A 22,290-nucleotide genomic window follows, 5' to 3' on the forward strand; every position below is an offset into this window, starting at 1 on the left:
CCACTTTTAAGGACCAGAGCTACAAACAATATCAGAACCAGGATGAACCTGTCTTATGCCAACCTTTTCTTGTGTCACATGGAGAGGCATTTCTCAAAACCCAGAAGCTGGCCCTCCCAGACTTAGTGGATATTTATTGATCATATCTTTGAGACCAAGGACTCATGGTGAAGAAGAAGACCTTTGGTTCCTGCAACAACTTAACTGCTTTTCCCAACTTCAATTCATATGGTCCTTTTCCAGAACCAAACCAACTTCATTGACTTCCACCTCACTAAAACCCACATCCAAACTTCAGTCCACATAACCAATAACAGCTACAATTTGACAGCTGCCATCCCTTCCACATCAAATGCTTCCATCCATACAGCTTAGCCATCTGTAGCAAATGTATATGCACCACCACCATATCTCTCAACAACTAAACTCTCTCAGGTCTTCCTCTCCTGCAACTATCCCGCAGAACTTATTCACAAACAAATCCCCTGGGCAGTATTCTCCTCTCATCCTCACGCTAACACAGTTGCAACTTCCAAAAAATTCAGAAGCTCTCCTTTGTTGCCCATCTAGTCCTGAAATGAGGTGCTTTTTCCCTGATATTCTCCCCACACTGCCCATTGTCACTTTCTGTTACCCACCTAACCTCTGTAACATGCCAAACCTTATGACATCCTCAAGCCATTATTCCCACCCCAGTGTTCCTACCACTGCAATCATTCCCACTAAATCTGTCCCATTACCCACTCACCACTACCTTCTCCAGCCCCACCACTGGTCAATTGTACAACATCAGTAGCATAGCAACTTGTGAAGCCATGCATCATGCTGTTTATCAAGTAATGTATGTCCACTGTACAGTGTTTTATGTAGTGGCCTCTAAACTGGCTGAGCACATGAATGAGTGTAGAAGAACTGTCCTCCTTCATTTTACCTAGTACTCAGTTGCTGAACGTGTTCTGGGGCATGACCCAAGGTATCAGAGTACTTGCTACACCAAATGAGCTATTTGGATTCCCTCACCAGATATTACTTCCCCTGAACTACTTGTTTCCCCCTTCTGCATTTGTTTCATCCTTCTCGTGATTTTTCCCAAGTATTTGGGTGTATTCTTGTGAATTTTTTATTATGCATTATTTAAGTAATTTTTCCCATTTTTTCAACCACCACGGATTGTTGCTCCTTCCATCTGCATCAACACAGGAAAGTTTTCTTATCCCTAGCCAGAACCTAGTTCCACATACTGTTCCTGTGTTGTTTCTTGGCTCATGGAATCCCCCAAAATGTCCTTACCACTAAATTACCCGTCTTCAGCTGCCACCCCTCCTTCCATAATGACCTCCACCTGTTCAGATTCTGCCTGTCCTTATCCCTCACCAATGTAGTTCTGCAAAACCATGTCAACCAAGCCCAAACCTTCTTGCAGTTCCTTCTCTCCATCCACAAAATTCTCCTGCTACGCAATTCCAAATTCCTGGAACCCATAAACACATTGAAACTCTTGCCCTCCAGGAACTAGAGCAACATGCACAACACCACCTCATAAAGATCTACAGCCTGCTCACTTCCTACTCCCACCTTGGAGTACCACTGTCCACCACCTCTACAACAACCTCCAAACCTCCTCCAGAACCCCTCATAGTTGGCAAACCCTGTCTCGCAGACCTACTACATTTACTGTGCCCTCCAAAACTCCGTCCCACCACCACACACAATCCAGAACCTAAACATACCTGAAACACTGTCATGAACCTTTCCTCCAGAAGCCATAGCCCCACAGAAATATCAGTCCTTTCCAAAGGCCCCACCTTTTGCTCTACTTCCAAATTCTATCATGCAGGACTTGTTAAAGAACTTCTCTTGTTCTCCCAGTCCCTACAGTGGAAACACTTTTTCGCCACCAGCCCTACCAATCAGACTGAACCAAAGACCAATGTTGAACCCTGCCTAACTCATTTCACTCCTCCATCCAACTGTGATCAATCCCTATTGCCCCCCCCCCCCCCCCCAAAAATCGCCCCCTCTTAACTTCCCGGAATTTCTTAACCTCAAACCTTGCCTCACCATCATTCCCCAATATGCAAACTAACCTTAGATATGCAGAAAGAACTGCTGTCCACCATCTAAAAACTGATCCTGACCTTGTAATGCTACCTGCAGAGACAAAGGCTCCACCATTGTTGTTTTGAACCGCAAGGATTACCTGGCAGAAGGACTCTGTCAGCTGTCACATACATCCACCTACAAATCCTGCCACAGTGGCCCCATTCCAGAAATCCAGCAGGATCTCCCGTCACTCTTCAAGTCCTTAAGCCCATCCCTGCACCTCTCCCCAGAATCCATCTCTCTGCTCATCTCCACCACTTCCCCCACACCTACACTCTACATGCTTCTTTCAGTCCATAAACCTAACCACCCAGGATGCCCCATTGTGGCCGGTTGCTATGCCTCCATTGAGAGAAACTCTGCTCTCGTAGACCAACACCTTCAACCTATTACCCTTAACCTACCCTCCTATATAAAATATACCAACCATTTCCTCCACCGACACTCCACAGTTCCTGTTCTTTACCCCACAGTGCCCTGCTCATCAATATTGATGCCACCTCCCTTTACGCAACATCCCTAATGCCCATGGTCTTACTGCTGTTGAACACTATCTTTCCCAACGCCTGATGTATTCCAAACCAACAACCTACTTCCAAGTCGCAATGACCAACTATATACTCACACACAATTACATCTCCTTTGAAGGCATTACCTACAGACAAATCCAAGGTACAGCTATGGGCACCTGCAAGGCACCATGTTATGCCAACCTATTCATGGGCCGTCTGCAGATTGTTGTCTCACGGTCGCATTCTCGCTTCACGAGCACGGGGTTCCGGGTGCGATTCCCAGCAGTGTCAGGGATTTTCACCTGCCTCGAGATGATTGAGTGTTTGTGTTGTCCTCACCATTTCATCATCATTCATGAAAGTGGTGAGATTGGACTGAGCAAAGTTTGGGAATTTGTATGGGTGCTGATAACCACGCAGTTGAGTGCCCCACAAAGCAAACATCATCATCATCATCAAATTATTATTATTATTATTATTATTATTATTATTATTATTCACAGGCCATCTAGAGAAATCCTTCCTATACACTCACAATCCTAAACCCCTCACCTGGTTCAGATACATAGATGACATCCTTGCTATCTGGATCGAGGGTGAGGACACCCTATCCCCATTCCTCCAGAACCTCAACAACTTCTCCCCGATTTTCTTCACCTGGTCCTACTTAACCCGACAAGCCACCTTCCTAGATGTTGACCTCCAACTCACTGATGGCTACATCAGTACCGTCATCCATAACAAACCTACTAACCACCAGCAATACCCCTACTTCAACAGCTTCCATCCATTCCATACCAAGAAGCCCCTTCCATACAGCCTAGCCAACTGTGGCCATCGTATCTGCAGTGACAAGCAGTCACTCTCAGAATATATCGAGGGTCTCACTGAAGCCTTCACAGACCGTAATTATCCTCCCAACCTTGTACAAAAACAAATCTTGTGTACCTTATCTTTCCAGTCTCCCACCACCTCCCAAAGGCCCACCATCTGGCCACAGAGGACCATACCTCTTGTAACTCAGTACCAACCAGGACTGGAGCAACTGAATTACATTCTCCACCAGGGTTTCGACTACCTCTCGTCAGGCCCTGAAATGAGAAATGTCCTGCCTACTATTCTTCCCACTCCTCCCACAGTAGTAGTCTGCCGTCCACCAAACCTACACAATATACTCATCCATCCCTACACAGCCCCTGCTCCCAACCCCTTACCTCATGACTCATACCCCTGTAATAGACCTAGATGCAAGACCTGTCCCATACATCCTCCCACCAGCACCTACTCCAGTTCAGTCACAAACATCCCCTTTCCCATCAAAGGCAGGGCTTCTTGTGAAACCAGTCATGTGATCTACAAGCTAAGCTGCAACCACTGTGCTGCATTCTATGTAGGCATGACAGTCAACAAGGTGTCTGTCCTCATGAGTGGTCACCGACAAACTGTGGCCAAGAAACAAGAGGACCACCCAGTTGCTGAGCACACTGCCAAACATGACATCCTTCATTTCAATGACTGCTTCACAGCCTGTGCCATGAGGGTTCTTCCCACCAACACCAGTATTTCTGAATTGTGCCAGTGGGAACTTTCCCTGAAATATATCTTATGTTCCCGTAACCTTCCTGGCCTCAATCTTTGGTACTCATTGTCCTCACCAATCCAGCCTCCCTATTCCCATTCCAGCAGTATGCACCCCTCATTCCACCTTTGCACCCAGTGTTTTTACGTCTCTCCTTTTCTGCTACCCCCCATCCCCTCCCCACCTTTCCCCTCTGTCTAACCTCCTGACTGCACATAGCTGCCTTACCCTCTCATCACCTCGTCCCTGCGGGGTACTCAGCAGCACTGCACTGTCCACCATCCCATCCTCCTTACCCCAACACAGTCACCACTCCCATCATGCATGGGTGCCGCTGCTCACAGTGTGGCTACGGTTGCCTGAGACTGCAGTCATCTGTATGTGACTTGTGTTTGCGTGTGTGTGTGTGTGTGTGTGTGTGTGTGTGTGTGTGTCTGTCTGTCATCTGTTTTTGACGAAGGCCCTACAGGCTGAAAGCTTTTTTTGTGACAGTCTTTTTGTTGAGCCTATCAGTGGCTCAGCATCTCTGCTATATGGTGAGTGGCAACTTTCCCATAATATTGTATACAGCACGTAATGCTTATAACTTGAGATATTTTTATATGTGGCACCTTAATATATACGCACATCAGTGTGTATGTTGTTTTTTTCTGTGCAATGAACAGCTTTCCCACAAACAGGAGAAATAAGTATTAATGGTTTGCTCTTGCCACATGTACTTGGAGGCACTAACCAATCTAAAAACATATAACTTGTAATAGCTATAATTATTAGTCTGCAAATAATGTAGATACTGATGGAATATTTTTTGTGAGGTTTATAACTTCCTAGCTCCAATAGAAGTGGAGATACAGACAAAACGTTTATTTTATTTTATTTTATTTTATTTTTTTATTGTCTGTCCTGCATAACAAGCGTTTTGTGTGGAAATAGCATCAGCCTATATTATAGGGCTGCTTTGCATGGGGCGGGAAATGGTTTACTGACTCATGAAGTGTAGGCTGCTTGCCAACAAGCGTGTCATGTTGGAGTAGTATCAGCCTGCATTATTGACTTGCTTTGCATGGAAGCCTATACATCAAAGGCAAAGATGGAGAGGATGGTCAGAGAGAAGTGGCAAAAGGAAATGATCAGAGAGGGAGGGGAGGAAGGGATGGTCAGACAGAGGGCAGAGGGGAAGGAGGAGATGGTCAGAGTGATGGGAGAGCTGGAGATGGACAGGGAGAGGTGGAAGGATTAGTTGGGCAGAGAGAGGGAGAGGAGGAGATGGACAGAGTGCAAGAGGGGGGCTGAGATCGACATACAGAGAGTGGAGTAGGTGTGTTGTGTAGGTAATATCTGCATGCCTTGCAGAGGCTACATGCGCAGATGGGCATAGAGAAAGTGGGGAACAGACGGTTAGTGGGAGAGGGAGAGAATGAGATGGGCAGAGAAAGGGGGAGGAGGAGGAGGAGACAGAGGAGAGGACAGACAGAGTCAGGAGGAAATGGACAGAGAGAGTGTGGAGGAGGATGAAATGAAATACATCCAGTTGGAGGAGATGGACAGAGAGAGTGGTGAGGAGCAGATGGATAGAGAGAGGAGAAGGAGGAGATGAGCAATATACCAGGTGATCAAAAAGTCAGTATAAATTTGAAAACTGAATAAATTATTAAGTTTTCAAATTTATACTGACTTTTTGATCACCCGGTATATGCTATTGTCATATGAATGTGAATCTGCAGGTAAAAGGCTTTTGTGGTGTGGGTGTTTGTGTGTGTGTAAAATGCATCATTTATGTATACAGGGTGTTACAAAAAGGTACAGCCAAACTTTCAGGAAACATTCCTCACACACAAATAAAGAAAAGATGTTATGTGGACATGTGTTCGGAAATGCTTAATTTCCATGTTAGAACTCATTTTAGTTTCGTCAGTATGTACTGTACTTCCTCGATTCACCACCGGTTGGCCCAATTGAAGGAAGGTAATGTTGACTTCGGTGCTTGTGTTGACATGCGAATCATTCCTCTACAGTACTAGCATCAAGCACATCAGCACGTAGCATCAACAGGTTAGTGTTCATCACGAACATGGTTTTGCAGTCAGTGCAATGTTTACAAATACGGAGTTGGAAGATGCCCATTTGATGTATGGATTAGCACGGGGCAATAGCTGTGGCGCGGTATGTTAGGATTGAGACAGATTTCCAGAACGAAGGTGTCCTGACAGGAAGACGTTCGAAGCAATTGATCGGCGTCTTAGGGAGCACGGAACATTCCAGCCTATGACTCGCAACTGGGGAAGACCTAGAATGACGAGGACACCTGCAATGGACGAGGCAATTCTTTGTGCAGTTGATGATAACCCTAATGTCAGCGTCAGAGAAGTTGCTGCTGTACAAGGTAATGTTGACCACGTCACTGTATGGAGAGTGTTACGGGAGAACCAGTTGTTTCCGTACCATGTACAGCGTGTGCAGGCACTATCAGCAGCTGATTGGCCTCCACGGGTACACTTCTGCAAATGGTTCATCCAACAATGTGTCAATCGTCATTTCAGTGCAAATGTTCTCTTTACGGATGAGGCTTCATTCCAATGTGATCAAATTGTAAATTTTCACAATCAACATGTGTGGGCTGACACGAATCCGCACGTAGTTGTGCAATCACGTCTTCAACGCAGATTTTCTGTGAACGTTTGGGCAGGCATTGTTGGTGATGTCATGATTGGGCCCCATGTTCTTCCACCTACGCTCAATGGAGCACGTTATCACGATTTCATACGGGATACTCTACCTGTGCTGCTAGAACATGTGCCTTTACAAGTACAACACAACATGTGGTTCATGCACGATGGAGCTCCTGCACATTTCAAAATGCCTCTGAGCACTATGGGACTTAACATCTATGGTCATCAGTCCCCTAGAACTTAGAACTACTTAAACCTAACTAATCTAAGGACATCACACAACACCCAGTCATCACGAGGCTGCACATTTCAGTCGAAGTGTTCGTACGCTTCTCAACAACAGATTCAATGACCAATGGATTGGTAGAGGCGGACCAGTTCCATGGCCTCCACGCTCTCCTGACCTCAACCCTCTTGACTTTCATTTATGGGGGCATTTGAAAGCTCTGGTCTATGCAACCCCGGTACCAAATGTAGAGACTCTTTGTGCTTGTATTGTGGATGGCTGTGATACAATACGCCATTCTCCAGAACTGCATCAGCGCATCAGGGATTCCAAGCGACGGAGGTTGGATGCATGTATCCTCACTAATGGAGGACATTTTTAACATTTCCTGTAACAAAGTGTTTGAAGTCACGCTGGTACATTCTGTTGCTGTGTGTTTCCATTCCATGAGTAATGTGATTTGAAGAGAAGTAATAAAATGAGCTCTAACATGGAAAGTAAGCGTTTCCGGACACATGCCCACATATCATATTTTCTTTCTTTGTGTGTGAGGAATGTTTCCCGAAAGTTTGGCCGTACCTTTTTGTAACACCCTCTATAATATATATATATATATATATATATATATATATATATATATATATATATATATATATATATATATATATATATCTGTCTGGAATTTCCTGCAAAATCCCTGGATCAATTTCAATGAAACACAAACAGAAAAGTCCATGAGTATGAGAACTATGAGGTTGATAATATTATAGGCCCAATGGGAGTGGAAATATGGGCAAAAACTTTTTTGTGCTATTAGCTTTCGATTTTTACTTGCTTTGCAGTGCATCCCGCATGTCAGGGAAAAAAACTTTTTAAGCGCCTGAAATGTAGGCTGCCCTGCACAAAATGCATGTTGCGGCAGTAGTGTTTTGAAGATGCTGCACATGCGAATCTGTGTGGCTGAGAGAAGGTTGAGAGGATAGAGAAAGGGACAGATGGAGAGAAAGGGCCAGAGGGGATGGATAGGGAGAGAGGAAGACAGGAGAAGATGAACTGAGAGAGGAGGGTAGGGACAGAAGTATATGGATAGGGAGAAAGGAGAGAGGGGTGGATATGGAGGGGGTGCAGGAGATGAATATGGAGAGTAGGGAACAAGGAGGTGGATATGGTGAGGGAGTAGGAGAAAATGGATAGGGAGAGGATGGCAGGATGAGATGAACAGAGACTGAGGGGGGAGGGGGATATGGATGGAGATATTGGGAGGAGAAGGAGGTAGGCAGAGAGGAGGAAGAGAAGATGTACAAAGACAGGGGAGAAATATATGGTCAGAGAGAGGGGGAGGAGGATTTGGTCAGAGAGAGGGGGAGGATGGGATGGTCATAGGGAGGGTGGAGGAGAAGGAGTTGCAGGAGGCAGATGGAAGTTATAGAGCAGTACTGGGCAGATGGAAGGCGAAGAGTGGGGGGGGGGGGGGGGTATCAACAGAGAGAATGAGAGGAAGATATGGATGGGAAGGAAGGATGAGGAATTTATGCTCAGTGAGAGAAGATGGAGAAAATGAATGAAGAGAGGGGAAGGAGGAGGGAGGAGATTGTGAGATAAAGGTGGGATGATAAGGTGAACAGGTATGGAGGAGTAAGAGGTACAACACACATGGGGGGGGGGGGGGGGGAGACAAGACACATGCAAGATAAGTCTTGAACATGTCCATGAGTGAAGCCGTGGGCAAATGTCTAGTAGTATATAAAAAAAGGGCAGGTGACTCACATCCGAAGATAACAGTGATTATGAAAGGGGGAGGTGTCAGAGACAGTAGGTTAGGACATGGTACATTGGTACACACTGAGCCAGCTTCAGTCCAGAGATGATAAGAACAAAGAGAAGGAAAGATATATTAAGTGAAGGACAGTATTCAGACAGTGTGTGATACAGATCAAGGAAACATTGTCTGAAACTATTCATCTCTCTTCCCGATAATGTATCTTTACTTCTCTCTGTTCTTATCATCTCTGGACTTAAGCTGGCTCAGTGTTGACCAGTGATGTCTATACTACCTGGATGTGGATTTCTGATGTTAGAGCATGGAACTTCGGCATGCCTGCAGGTACTTGTCATCTGCATAGTCCACCGTATTATAGTTAGGCCAAAAGCTTCCACTGGCCTGTATGTGATAAGGAATTCTTTATGTTTTTGAGGCTTTGTACTTTATACCAGTATATCATGTGAAAGGTTAATATGGGAACAGATTTGACAAGTATTTTCACTTTCCATTCAAGTAACATTTTGTGGCAGCCATGTTCTAATTAGGCAAGACATGAAATACCAGCATCTTTGGGTGGTTAGTTGTAACAGCTGGAGTTCAACATCCATATAGTGTGGAGATCACTGATTCTGACCCGTGCACTATCTCTGACCTCCTTTCTCTGGCACCTCCCTTCATCTTTGTCTATTCCTACCTTCGCTGCCTGTGGGTCCCTGTTATCCTGGGGTATGAATGACTTGCTCTTCCTTTTTAAGCATCCCCAGTGTATTCATTTCTCTGCCCTTGTGAAGGAACTATTATTTTCAAAAGCTAGGTAATCTCTCACTTTTCCTTTTATACGTGTCTACTGGGTGTACTACACATTTTGCCTCATGATAGTAAGTACCAGCCATCAATTCTATCACAAATATATAGACAAAAACATACACACATATGCTCTGACAGCTACATTGTACTGACCAAAATCATTGTACCATCATGGAGAGGGATCTTATCAAGAGAAAAGTATGGGTGTGGGGGGGGGGGGGGGGGGTAATAGAATCATTTGGGAGGCATGAGGACAGGGGTGGGAAATGGTTGCTGTTCAGGGTCAGTGGAGGACTGCAGAATCAAAATATGTTTTCTAACAACAATTCCCACGTATGTGATTCAGAGAAGCTGCTACAGGCAGTGGGTTTGAGCATGTTCTGTGAGTAGCTAATTCAACTAAAGTGCACTTATGGTTTCCATAGCTCTTGTTTAGCATGCTGCTGTTGGCAGTTCATTGTTGTCGGTTGTAGCCAATCAGATGGTAATATATTTTAGCCAATGAGAATTGGTCACTCTAATTATGCTTTTCTCGAACATACCACAATTTGTGAGGTTGTGGTCAATTTGGGATCTAATAGCAGAATTTAATCTGTTCATAGTGAAATGAACAGCAATGTAATATATAAGGTTGATAGTCATAAGTACTTAGCTGTTTTTTTGTAATGTATTGTGATTTTTGAGGTAATGGTTAGAGTGCAGTTCAAACTGCTGTGAGTGAAACAAAATGCCATCTCACTTCATTTGCAAAATATAGGAAATTACGAATCAGCAATGTGATTGGCTACCCAAATCGAATCAGATTAATGGTTCATTGTCTTCTCTTTCTGTCATTCAGCAATGTGCAACAGAAACGCCACAGTACACCATAAGTACACTTTTACCATTAGTCGTGTCACTGCGTGCTCAACTTTTCTCTTTAGCAGAGATCATTATTCATGTGGACAACTACTTTGTAGCCACACCCACATAAAAGGCTCTGGAGAATTTACAGTAGAGTTGTTGTATGGCATGACTGCTTTCAAGGTGGTGCTACCTCTGGTGGGATATGATATTCTTGTAATGGGACTGGTATAGGATGTGCTGGGTGGGTGCATAGGACAGATGTTGCATCTGGTGCTTCTACAGGTTTACAACGACTCGTGTTGAGTTGGGACATACCCCTATGCATAATCACTCTATGTTATGTGGAGTAGGGGTATTACCCTTCATCAAAGCCCATACTTTTATGTTCCATTCATTCACTGTAGTGCATTCCATAGATTCAGCCATGAAGAAGAATATTTCTGACATTTGGAAAGAACATGGTGAACGTTAAGAGAAGGTAACAGCTATGAAAAATTACTTCTGCTGGCTCTTTTAACTGTCAGTAAACTGCTGTTTGCAAAGAGCCAGTGGTAATTCTTCCCATTAATATAACTTTCTTTTGAATTCGTTTTCAAGTTACCAGCCCTTTGTACTCCACTCTTTCATAAGTAGCCTTCTCTTCTTATTTCATATAAAATAGAGCGTTTACACTAATATCATCATATGTTTTTAAGATATCTACCTATCTTTTTTGAGTAGTTAATTAATTCCAATATTACAATTATTTTCTTTTAGTGCATTCTTTTACATGTTAGTATAACACTACACTAAGGTGACTGCCATGTTGTAGAGCATGCCCTGCAACAGGATATTGTGTGTTTCCAGTAAATACCCTCTGGCTATGCCCATTCATCATAACTGATAATATGGTGATAGGCATGCTGATGTAAAAGGCTAAACAGTGTTTACGTAACAGCTGGTGTATGACATGTCATTTCACAAGTGGCCCTCCCTTTGATACTATATGATTTGGCAGTTACAGCACTGGCATAGATGGTGGTAGGAAGGTGCATAGGGCAAGTCTTGCAGTGGGGATGGACACAGGGGTAGGAGCCATAGGGTAGGGAGATGGGTGTAGAAGGAGCATAGGGTCTGACAAGAATATTGTGGAAGCTGGGAAGGCAATGAAAAGCTATTCTAGGTGTGGTGGGCAAAATCATAGACAGAATGGATCTCATTTCAGGGTACGATTTTAGGAAGTCATGGCCTTGTCGAAGTAACTGACAGACCAGGATAACATTTAGTGACCAGTGGTGTGCTACAAAGTTGTTTTTTTTGTGGGGATCAGCAGTACCAGGATTGGATGTGATGGCCCAGGAAATCTGCTTTTGAACTAGGCTGGTGGGGTAAATCCATCCAGTGAAGGCTGAGGTGAGAATGGTAGTGCACTGCTGTAAAGAGTCTGCATCTGAACAAATACTTTTGCCTCAGATGCCAGGGCTGCATGGAAGGGAACATTTGCATGGAAAGGATGGCAACTGTCAAAATGCAAATACAGTTGTTTGATTTGGGGGTTTAATGTGGTCAGAAGTGTGCAGGCTGACTTCAGTGAGTATGAGATCAACATCAAGGGAAGTGGCATGGGATTCAGAATAGGATGAATCTTATCCTCCCTCACATTATCAATTGATTTTCACTCTTCCAAATAATAGACTCGTTTCATAAGCTTTGATAGGAGTAAGATTTACAAATAAACTTTTTTACTTATCTTTTTTTCTTGGAGTTGGTTCCAGTTTGTCACATCTAGGCATTGATTCTTGAGGCCAAATTTTTTTTTTTACTTTGTGGGTTCCAAATGATATGATAACTATTAAGTAAGTCTTCTGTGTAATTTCTGTTTTTGTACTTTTTTTATTCTATTATATTTTTGTATGTCACACTGTCTTTACAATTTTCACTTCCATAAAACCAAAAATTACATTGCCATTGCCAAACATAAAAACACGTCCAATTCCATCAGAGGCACACCCAATACTACTTCAATCTGTGGTACAAACAATATTCCAAAGCGTTTACAAAACAAAAAGAGTTTACAAACTTTCTTGATGAAAGAAGAATCTTCACCAAGTCACGTCATTATTCTGTAAATGAGTCCAGAAATTAATTTAATAAATATCATCAAATTGTGCAATTAATAATAGTAATTTTAAGTATGCCAAATATTTTGTAATTTCAGATATTTCTAAAAGAAAAGTAATTTTAACGGTACATACAAAGTTAATACATGTTGATTGTAATAAAGTAATAAAATAATTTCGTTTTATACATTTTGTCCTGAAATATAATACAGTGTATACAAACTCATAAGAAATTCTTTTAGTTACTCACCTGAGACAATATTAACCTGTTTAAAAGGTAGAAAGTCTTTTTGGTATCGATAACTTCTGTTGAGTGGACCATGTAAAATTTAACTAGGAGAAGGTATTCAGAGATTATAGGAATTTTAAGAGGTCAGCTTCACTGTGAGTCCATGTGGCAAAGATGTCATCAATGTATCTAAACCAAACCAGGGGTTGAAGACTTTTCGATCTCTGGAAAGCTCCCTCCAAGTGACTGATGGAAAGGTTAGCATAGGAAGAAGCCACCCTGGTTGCCATGGCCGTACCCCTGATCTGTTTGTATGTCTGCCCCTCAAAGGTGGAGCATGCTCGTTATAAGATAATTAATGACATTTAAAACCAGGTAGCTCTCACTGTAACACAGGTATATGAAATCACCTTATAAGATCTGGAACGACTACAACAATACTATGACAACTGGCACCTCAAAGTAAATCCGACTAAATCCGTGGCATCAATAATGCACTTGTGTAGCAAAGATGCAAATCGTGAGCTAAAAGTGCAAATAAAAGGTAAATTGTTGAAAAACGATAGAACGCCAAAATATCTGGGTGTTAAGCTAGATCGCACTCTCACATATAAGAGCCACCTGTACGAAGTCGCCCAAAAAATGAAAACAAGAAACAACATCATAATGAAACTGGCAGGAACAACCTGGGGATGTTCCACTGAAACTCTACGCACATCAGCACTGGCACTTCTGTATAGTGTAGCGGAATATTGCGCACCCGTCTGGGCCCGCAGTAGGCATGTCAGATATATTGATGTGCAACTTAACGAGACAATGAGGCTCATAACAGGAACAGTAAGACCCACCCCGAAACCTTGGCTGCCCGTCCTTGCCAATATCGAACCACCCTCGATTAGACGTGAAAGAGCAATCCAGAGGTACAAAGAAAAGTTCAGGGACCTACCTCCTCCCCCTGACAGATTGATGTCAAGAAATCCCTTCTGGAAAGAACTCAAACAACAGATTGATATCGATAACCTGTGGAAACAGCAATGGCAGGAAATCAAAGTGAATAACAGTTTCCTTATTGAGGACCCATCTCAACGAGTTCCAGGCTTCCAACTCCAACGTAGAGTGTGGGTAACTCTAAATCGTCTGCGGACAGGTGTTGGTCGGTGCGGATATTTGTTGAAAAAGTGGGGTTTCTCCCAGGACCCCAATTGTGAGTGCGGAGAGAGTCAAACCATGCAGCATATAGTTGAGTGCGACGTACACGGACTTAAGGGAGGAAATCTGATGGACATACATGTGATAAGTGACCAAGCACTTTTGTGGCTGGAAACCCTGAAAATTTTATTGTAAATCATTGTTAATGTTAATTTAAATTTTTATGTTGATGTTTGTAAGTGTATCACGCTTTGCCTGTAGCTGAACGAGAAATAAATAAATAACCTTATAAGATACATGCAATATCATTTTGTCACAACTTTGGGAAAAAAAGAGCTCTCTCATCTCCATTTACACTAAGTGTGTACAGTTGAACTGTTCCAGTGCCCATCACTGCCTATTCTGTTCCACTTAATTTTTCACTTAGTGTTCATGTTGTAAAGCACCTACTTGATTTTCTGTAGTCTCCAGTGCCTCCTTGGTACCTTGTGTATTTGTTGTCTTGAAACTGAAAATCTTAACTCAGGACTTCATGGTGTTTGCTCAAGAAAATGTACACAACACAACACTTTAGGTTGCACTTTTTCACATGATGTATTAGCCTCAAAGTTATGTTACTTAAATTTTGACAGGTTTTCCTTTTTTGTGAAATTATTAGTGCTTGCTGCTAGGTTGACCCTCATAGATAACTAAAAGTCAAGTGGCAGAGTTACTGCAAAGTTATGAAAGCACACATTAATGAAGCACTGCCCGGAATTCAGTGGTAATCCTGAAAAGTCACTAAACCAACTAATCAAGTGTGGCACAAAACATTATTCATATATAAACATTCTTTACTGTCTTGTAGTAATCTTTCAGGGTAAAGTAAACTACAATAACTCACTTAATTCACTCATTAATTAAAGTCATGACATTCAAAACTAGCTTTTTCACACGGCAACAGTATCTCAGACCTTCTACCAACCACAATACAGTTCAGTCAAAATATCCATTAATTTGAGTTAGAGAAATCACTTGGAATTTTCTAAACAATAATATTGCTGCTTTTTTGCAAGTGCAGGAACACTATGTAATCAAAGTACATGGACAGCCCCATAAACATATGTTTTTCATATTAGGTGCATTGTGCTGCCACCTACTGCCGGGCACTCCATATCAGCGAACTCAGTAGCCATTAGACATCATGAGAGAGCAGAATGGGGCGATCTGCGGAACTCATGGACTTCGAACGTGGTCAGGTGATTAGGTGTCACTTGTGTCATAAATCTGTATGTGAGATTTCCACACTCCTAAACATCCCTAGGTCCACTGTTTCTAGTGTGATAGTGAAGTGGAAACGTGAAGGGACACATACAGCAAAAAAGCGTACAGGCTGATATCGTTTGTTGACAGAGAGAGACCGCCTACCATTGAAGAGGGTCGTAATATGTAATAGGCAGACTTGTGTCCAGACCATCACATAGGAATTCCAGACTGCATCAGGATCCACTGCAAGTGCTATGACAGTTAGGTAGGAAGGAGGTGAGGAAACTTGGGTTTCATCGTCGAGTGGATGCTCATACGCCACACATCACGCCAGTAAATGCCAAACAATGCCTTATTTGGTGCAAGGAGCATAAACATTGGACTTTTGAACAGTGGAAAAATGTTGTGTGGAGTGACGAATCATGGTACACAATGTGGCAATCTGATGGCAGGGTGTGGGTATGGCGAATGCCCAGAGAACATCATCTGCCAGCGTGTGTAATGCCAACAGTAAAATTCGGATGCGGTGGTATTATTGTGTGGTCATGTTTTTCATGGAGGGGGCTTGCACCCCTTGTTGGTTTGTGTGGCAGTGTCACAGCACAGACCTACCTTGATGTATTAAGCACCTTCTTGCTTCCCACTGTTGAAGAGCAATTTGGGGATGGCAAATGCACCTTTCAACCTGATCAAGCACCTGTTTATAGTGCACAGCCTGTGGCGGAGTAGTTACATGACAATAACATTCCTGTAATAGACTGGCCTGCACAGAGTCCTGTCCTGAACCCTATAGAACACCTTTGGAATGTTTTGGAAAACCGACTTCGTGCCAAGCCTCATCGACCAGCATCGATACCTCTCCTCAGTGCAGCACTCTGTGAAGAATGGGCTCCCATTCCCCAAGAAACCTTCTAGCACCTGCAAGAGAGGAAGCTGTCATCAAGGCTAAGGATGGGTCAACACCATATTGAATTCCAGCATTACCGATGGAGGGCGCCATGATCTCGTATGTCATTTTCAGCCAGGTTTCCAGATACCTTGGATCACATAGTGTATACGTATTTCTGTGAACAAACTGCACATATCTATAAGGTGAACAAATATTGGGAGCATATATGTTACATGCTAGTTAGCTGAACCAGGACTGGGGCAGAGAGACTGACTTTGAGTGACATCCAACTACTCACATCAAAAAAAGTTTTGCACCACCCTGGTTCCCAGAACTCCTGAAGATAGACATTCACTGTGGATATTGTGTCACAGACACAGTCCCTTTGACTGTTCAGAGATGTCACTAAACCTGCCCAAAGATCCAAACAACCATGCATGAGCGCATGAGCAGCACCTATGAGATATAGGGGGTCCAACAGCCGATTGGTTCCAGTTATTCCAACAGGAAGGAGGTACACGACTCTTGTCTGTAGTTCAACCATGCCTAGATGATCAATACCGCAGTTCGATCGCATCCACATCTTTACTTTGTGCCACAAAGGGCACTAAAGAAGGGAAGTGTCCAGATGTCTGGGAGTGAACCAAAGTGATGTTGTTCGGACATGGAGGAGATACAGAGAGACAGGAACTGTTAATGACCTGCCTCACTCAGGCCACCCAAGGGCTACTAATTGTGGATGATAGCTACCTACAGATTATGGCACTGATGAACCCTGACAGCAATGCCACTGTGTTGAATAATACTTTTTATCCAGCCACAGGACATTGTGTTATGCCTCAAATTGTGTGCAATAGGCTGCATGTTGCACATTTTCATTCCCAACATCCATGGTGAGGTCCAGCTTTGCAACAATGACACCATGCATTGCGGTACAGATGGGCCAAACAACATGTCAAATGGACTACTCAGGACTGGCACCAAGTTCTCTTCACCGATGAGTGTCACATATGCCTTCAACCAGACAATCGTTGGAGACGTGTTTGGAGGCAACCCTGTCAGGCTGAACGCCTTAAACACACTGTCCAGTGAGTGCAGCAAGGTGGAGGTTCCTTGATGTTTTGGGGTGGCATTATGTGGGGCCTACATATGCCGCTGGTGGTCATGGAACGCGCTATAATGGCTGCACGATACGTGAATGCCATACTCCAACTGATAGTGTGACCATACCGGTAATACATTGGTGAGGAATTCGTCTTCATTGTGCACATTTTGAGAATGACTTCCTTCAGGACAACGACATTGCTCCACTAGAGTGGCCAGCAAGTTCTTCAGACATGAACCCTATCGAACATGCCTGGGACAGATTTAAAAACCCTGTTAATGGATGATGTGACCCACCAACCACTCTGAGGGATCTACACCGAATCATCGTTGAGGAGTGGGACAATCTGGACCAACAGTGCCTTGATGAACTTGTGGATAGTATGCCATGATGAATACAGGCATGCATCAATCCGAGAGGACGTGCTACTGGGTCTTAGGGGTACCGGTGTGTACAGTAATCTCGACCACCACCTCTGATGGTCTCGCTGTATGGGGGTACAACATGCAATGTGTGGTTTTCAAGAGCAATAAAAAGGGTGGAAATGATGTTTATGTTGATCTCTATTCCAGTTCTCTGTACAGGTTCCAGAACTCTTGGAACTGAGATGATGTAAAACTTTTTTTGATGTGTGTATTTAGTAACTAACATATGAACAAATTGTTTTGGAAATTATACGATCACTAAAAATGGCTAGGTATAATTTTGCTAATTAGGGTGGATTATAAGTATTGCAAAACTGTGGTAACCTAAGAATTAGAAAAGCTTATGGAATCACTTTATGAATTCGCAGTGGGAGTGACTTACTTATAAGTACAGGCTTCATACTGGAAATTATTTTATGTAAATGTAAATTATTCAGTCTTAATTTGTAGCTTAATTAATTAGTGAGGTTGCCATCTGACTCAGAAAAAAAATAGAGTGGCAAAAGTACAGGGTCTGTGTCCAGAATCTAACAAGTTCAAAGGCAAAGTCAGCGATAGAAAATAGGACAGTACGGAACATTCAATATTAATTATGTTGTAAGATAATTAGTTTCATGAAAAAAATGTTACTGTAAAGTTAGGATCCCTGTCTTTATAATGAATGGTTTTGTTACTTGTATAAACATATATTAGCTCGCTTGGTGTTGGTGAAGTCATATGATAGTAAGGGATTCAACTAACAATAGTTTTTTGATTAATATGCTTTAAGTGAAAACTAATTAATATGTTGGACTCAGTTCAATGAAAGTAAATTACCAAGTAATACATGTAAGTGGAGGAAAGTCTAATTTAAGTTTTCAAGTATTTAGGTACATGTCACATATATACGAGACATAGCATAATTACTAGGAAGAAAAATTATTAATCATCAAGGATGGAGTAGTTCCAACCTGCTATGTCACAATGCAACACAGTCAAAAAATGTTTTACCTGTATAATGGGCACTTCTGCATTACTTGCCAGGCCATTTGAAACATGTAGTTTATTTTTTTTTTTTACATAACAGTAGATATTTTGTTTGTGCAATACTGGACATACATTCAAGCAACATTTCATTTTGCCTATTTAACAATCTTTTAGCTGCACACATAACAAAATTAAAAATGATCTTCATGAAATTATATGCAATCTGCTGTGATACACTCTCAGCACTGGATCCCACCTCTTGAAACAATACTACCAAAAGAATTGGGGCAAGCAGTAAATCATACCAGAATGGGTAACCTGATGGCTACTAACCTCATATGTTTCACCTTCCCCATTCCACTGCACATAAATTTCTACCATGACCAGTGTATTTTGTTTGTATGGGGAACTGGTGCCTGTGACTTGCAAGAGGTTGTGGTTTTATATAGTATAACTTACAGAATCACACTGCTTTTTATCAGTTTATTTAATTCAACACCCATTAACAAAATGTTGACCTTTTATTTATCAGAAACATGTTATCAAAGGAAATTTCTTATTTTCAGCTAAAGGATGAGGCAGTAAAAAGGAGAATTTTACTGGCTGAAATTGTTGCAACAACACAGGATTCCATTCTTGCAGCAGAGCAAGAATGCCTTAATAGAGCAATTGTAGAGAAAGAAGCAAGGTGAGAATTCCTTTAATTGCAGGAATAATTGTCATTCTATTGTTTGACACTTTTAAGTAAATAATAAAATGTCTACAAAAATAAAAAATGAATGCTGCAGAAGAGAAACTTATCATGATCAGGTGCTGAAACAGGAAGCACCCCAAAACCTTATAGACAAAGAGTTTTTATTTCATATCTTTGGGTTTTCATACAAGAAAGTGCAACAGATGTTTTCTATATGACGATGAAATTAATCAATTTTTGACAATACAATGTAACTGGATAGATAAATTTACTCACCAAGCAATGGCAGGAGAATGCACACACACAAAAAGGTTTAACTTATGTAAGCTTTTGAAGCCAGTGGCTCCTATTTTCAGCAGAAGAGTTGAGGGGGACAGAGGAAGGGTGAAGCAAAAGGACTGGAGAGGCTTAGGAAAAGGGGTCAGCCTAGACGGTATCCATGTATAACACACAAAATATCGAATTTCCTTCTCATCCTGTCTGGTAAGTCTCCGCTGACCTGGGGTTCTGGGTGACTTTTCCAAACTGTATCCCTTTAACTAAACCTCTCTAGTCCTTTTCCTTTACTGCTCTTCCCTCCCTTCAACTCTTATGCCGAAAGAAAGAGCCACTGTCTCTGAAAGCTTGCATAAGTTAAACCTTTTTGGGTGTGTGTATTCTGTTGCTGCATCTTCGTAAGTAGATCTTTTTTAACAAATGTTTTCTGTTATACATATTCTGTTACTCAATTTCTGCACTCATTTCCAGTGTATATGCCGAATGTCAATGTTTACCATGTTCATTACACTTTTCGCTACAATCTGTGTTTACTGACTTTTATGTTATTTCCTTCCTTCAATATTTTGTATGTATTTATAGAATATTTCCACCTGAAACATTTTTGTCAATTTTTTAAAATCATGTTCAGTTTTTCATTTGTCTTTCTATCACTTAAACTGTTTAGTATTGGTGGCTAGGCAGAATGTTTAGTACTGCTGATAGACACGCAATGCATTTACTCCTTAATGGTTTTTGTTATTGTAAAAATCATTTTCTGCTGACTTGTTGTATATACAATCACAATACAAAACACAAAAATAATTTTCATGTAGATTTTACCTCCTTGTGTAGGGTTTGGAGTGAATTTATGAACTATGGTACAAAGGTATTCAGCAAGCTTCCATCTAACATGTTGTTGTTGTTGTTGTTGCTGTGGTCTCCAGTCTGAAGATGGGTTTGATGCAGCTACCCATGCTACTCAATCCTGTGCGAGCAGCTTCATCTCCGAATAACTACTGTAACTTACATCGTTCTGAATCTGCTTACTATATTCGTCTCTTGGTCTCCTCTACAAGTTTTACTGTCCCACACTTCCCTCCATCACTAAATTGGTGATACCTTGATGTCTCAAAATGTGTCCTATCAACCAATCCCTTCTTCTAGTCAGATTGTGCCACAAATTTCTTTTCTCTCCATTTCCATTCAGTAACCACTAATTAGCTACATGATCTACCTATCTAATCTTCAGCATTCTTCTGTAGAACCACATTTCAAAAATTTCTATTCTCTTCTTGTTTATCATCCTTGTTTCACTTCCATACAAATACTTTCAGAAAAGACTTGCTAACACTTAAATCTATATCTGATGTTACACATTTCTCTTCCTCACAAACGTTTTTCTAGTCATTTCCAGTCAACATTTTAAATCCTCTCCTACTTCATCCATAATCACATATTTTGCTGCCCATATAACAAAACGCATCTGGTACTTTCCCTCAGCATCATATGATTTCTTTCAACCACTTTTCATTATCCTTGTTTTGCTTTTTGTTGGTGTTCATCTTAAATTCTCCTTTCAAGACACTGTCCATTCTGTTCAATTGCTCTTCCAAGTGCTATGCTGTCTCTGACATAATTATAATGTCATCAACAAACTGCAAAGTTTTTATTTCTTCTACCTAAACTTTAATTCCCACTCCAAATTTTTCTATGGCTTCCTTTACTGCTTGCTCAAGGTACAGAATGAATAAATTCTGGAATGAGCTACAACCCTTTCTCACTCCCTTCTTAACTATTGGTTCCCTTTCATGCTCCTCAAGCTGTATAACTACTGTATGGTTTATTTGCAAGTTGTAAATAGCCTTTCACTCCCTGAATTTTACCCTTGCTACCCTCAAAATTTCTAAGAGATTATTCCAGTCAACACTGTCAAAAGCTTTCTCTAAGTCTGCAAATGCTATAAATGTAGGTTTGCCTTTCCTTGACCTATCTTCCAAGATACATCATAAGGTTAGTATTGCCTCACATGTTCCCACATTTCTCCAGAACCCAAACTGATCTTCCCTGAGGTCAGCTTCTACCAGTATTTCCATTCTGCTGTAAAGAACTCATGTTAGTATTTTGCACCCATGACTTATTAAACCAATAGTTCAGTAATATTCACACCTGTCAGTTCTTGCTTTCTTTGAAATTGTAATTATTACAGTCTTCTTGAAGTCTGAGGGTATTTTGCTCTCTCATACATCTTACACGACCAAATGGAAGAATTTTGTCATGACTGGCTCTCCCAAAGCTATCAGTAGTTTTGACAGAAAGTCGTCTCCCCATACCACCATGTTTTGGCTTAGGTCTCTCAGTGCTCTGTCAGATTAATCTCACACCACCATATCTCCCATCTCATCTTCATCTGCGTCCTCTTCCATTCCTATAATATTGCCTCCAATTTCATCTCCCTTGTATAGACCCTCTATACACTACTTCTGCCTTTCAGTTTTGCCTTCTTTGCTTGGAACTGGTTTTCCATCTGATCTCTTGAGATTCATATATCTGATTCTCTTTTCTCCAAAGGCCTCTTTAATTTTCCTGTAGGCAGTATCTATCTTCCCCCTGAATCCTTACATTTGTCCTCTAGCCATTCCTGCTTAGACAGTTTGCATTTCCTGTCAGTCTCATTTTTTAGACATTTATATTTGCTTTTGCCTGCTTCATTTGCTATATTTTTATATT

The 22,290-nt window shown here is 41.8% G+C and overlaps 1 protein-coding gene across 1 annotated transcript in view; it reads left to right on the forward strand.

The window, feature by feature from the left end:
• LOC124775795 (protein CFAP210) overlaps window positions 1-22,290 on the forward strand; it is a 183,414-nt gene that overhangs the window by 71,542 nt on the left and 89,582 nt on the right. Inside the window, exon 6 of the mRNA XM_047250626.1 lies at window positions 19,178-19,299. Within this exon, the coding sequence (XP_047106582.1) occupies window positions 19,178-19,299 (122 nt within the window). The remainder of the gene's footprint in view (window positions 1-19,177; window positions 19,300-22,290) is intronic.

Source organism: Schistocerca piceifrons, chromosome 2, assembly GCF_021461385.2.
Source record: "Schistocerca piceifrons isolate TAMUIC-IGC-003096 chromosome 2, iqSchPice1.1, whole genome shotgun sequence".
Classification (NCBI taxonomy): Eukaryota; Metazoa; Arthropoda; class Insecta; order Orthoptera; family Acrididae; genus Schistocerca; species Schistocerca piceifrons.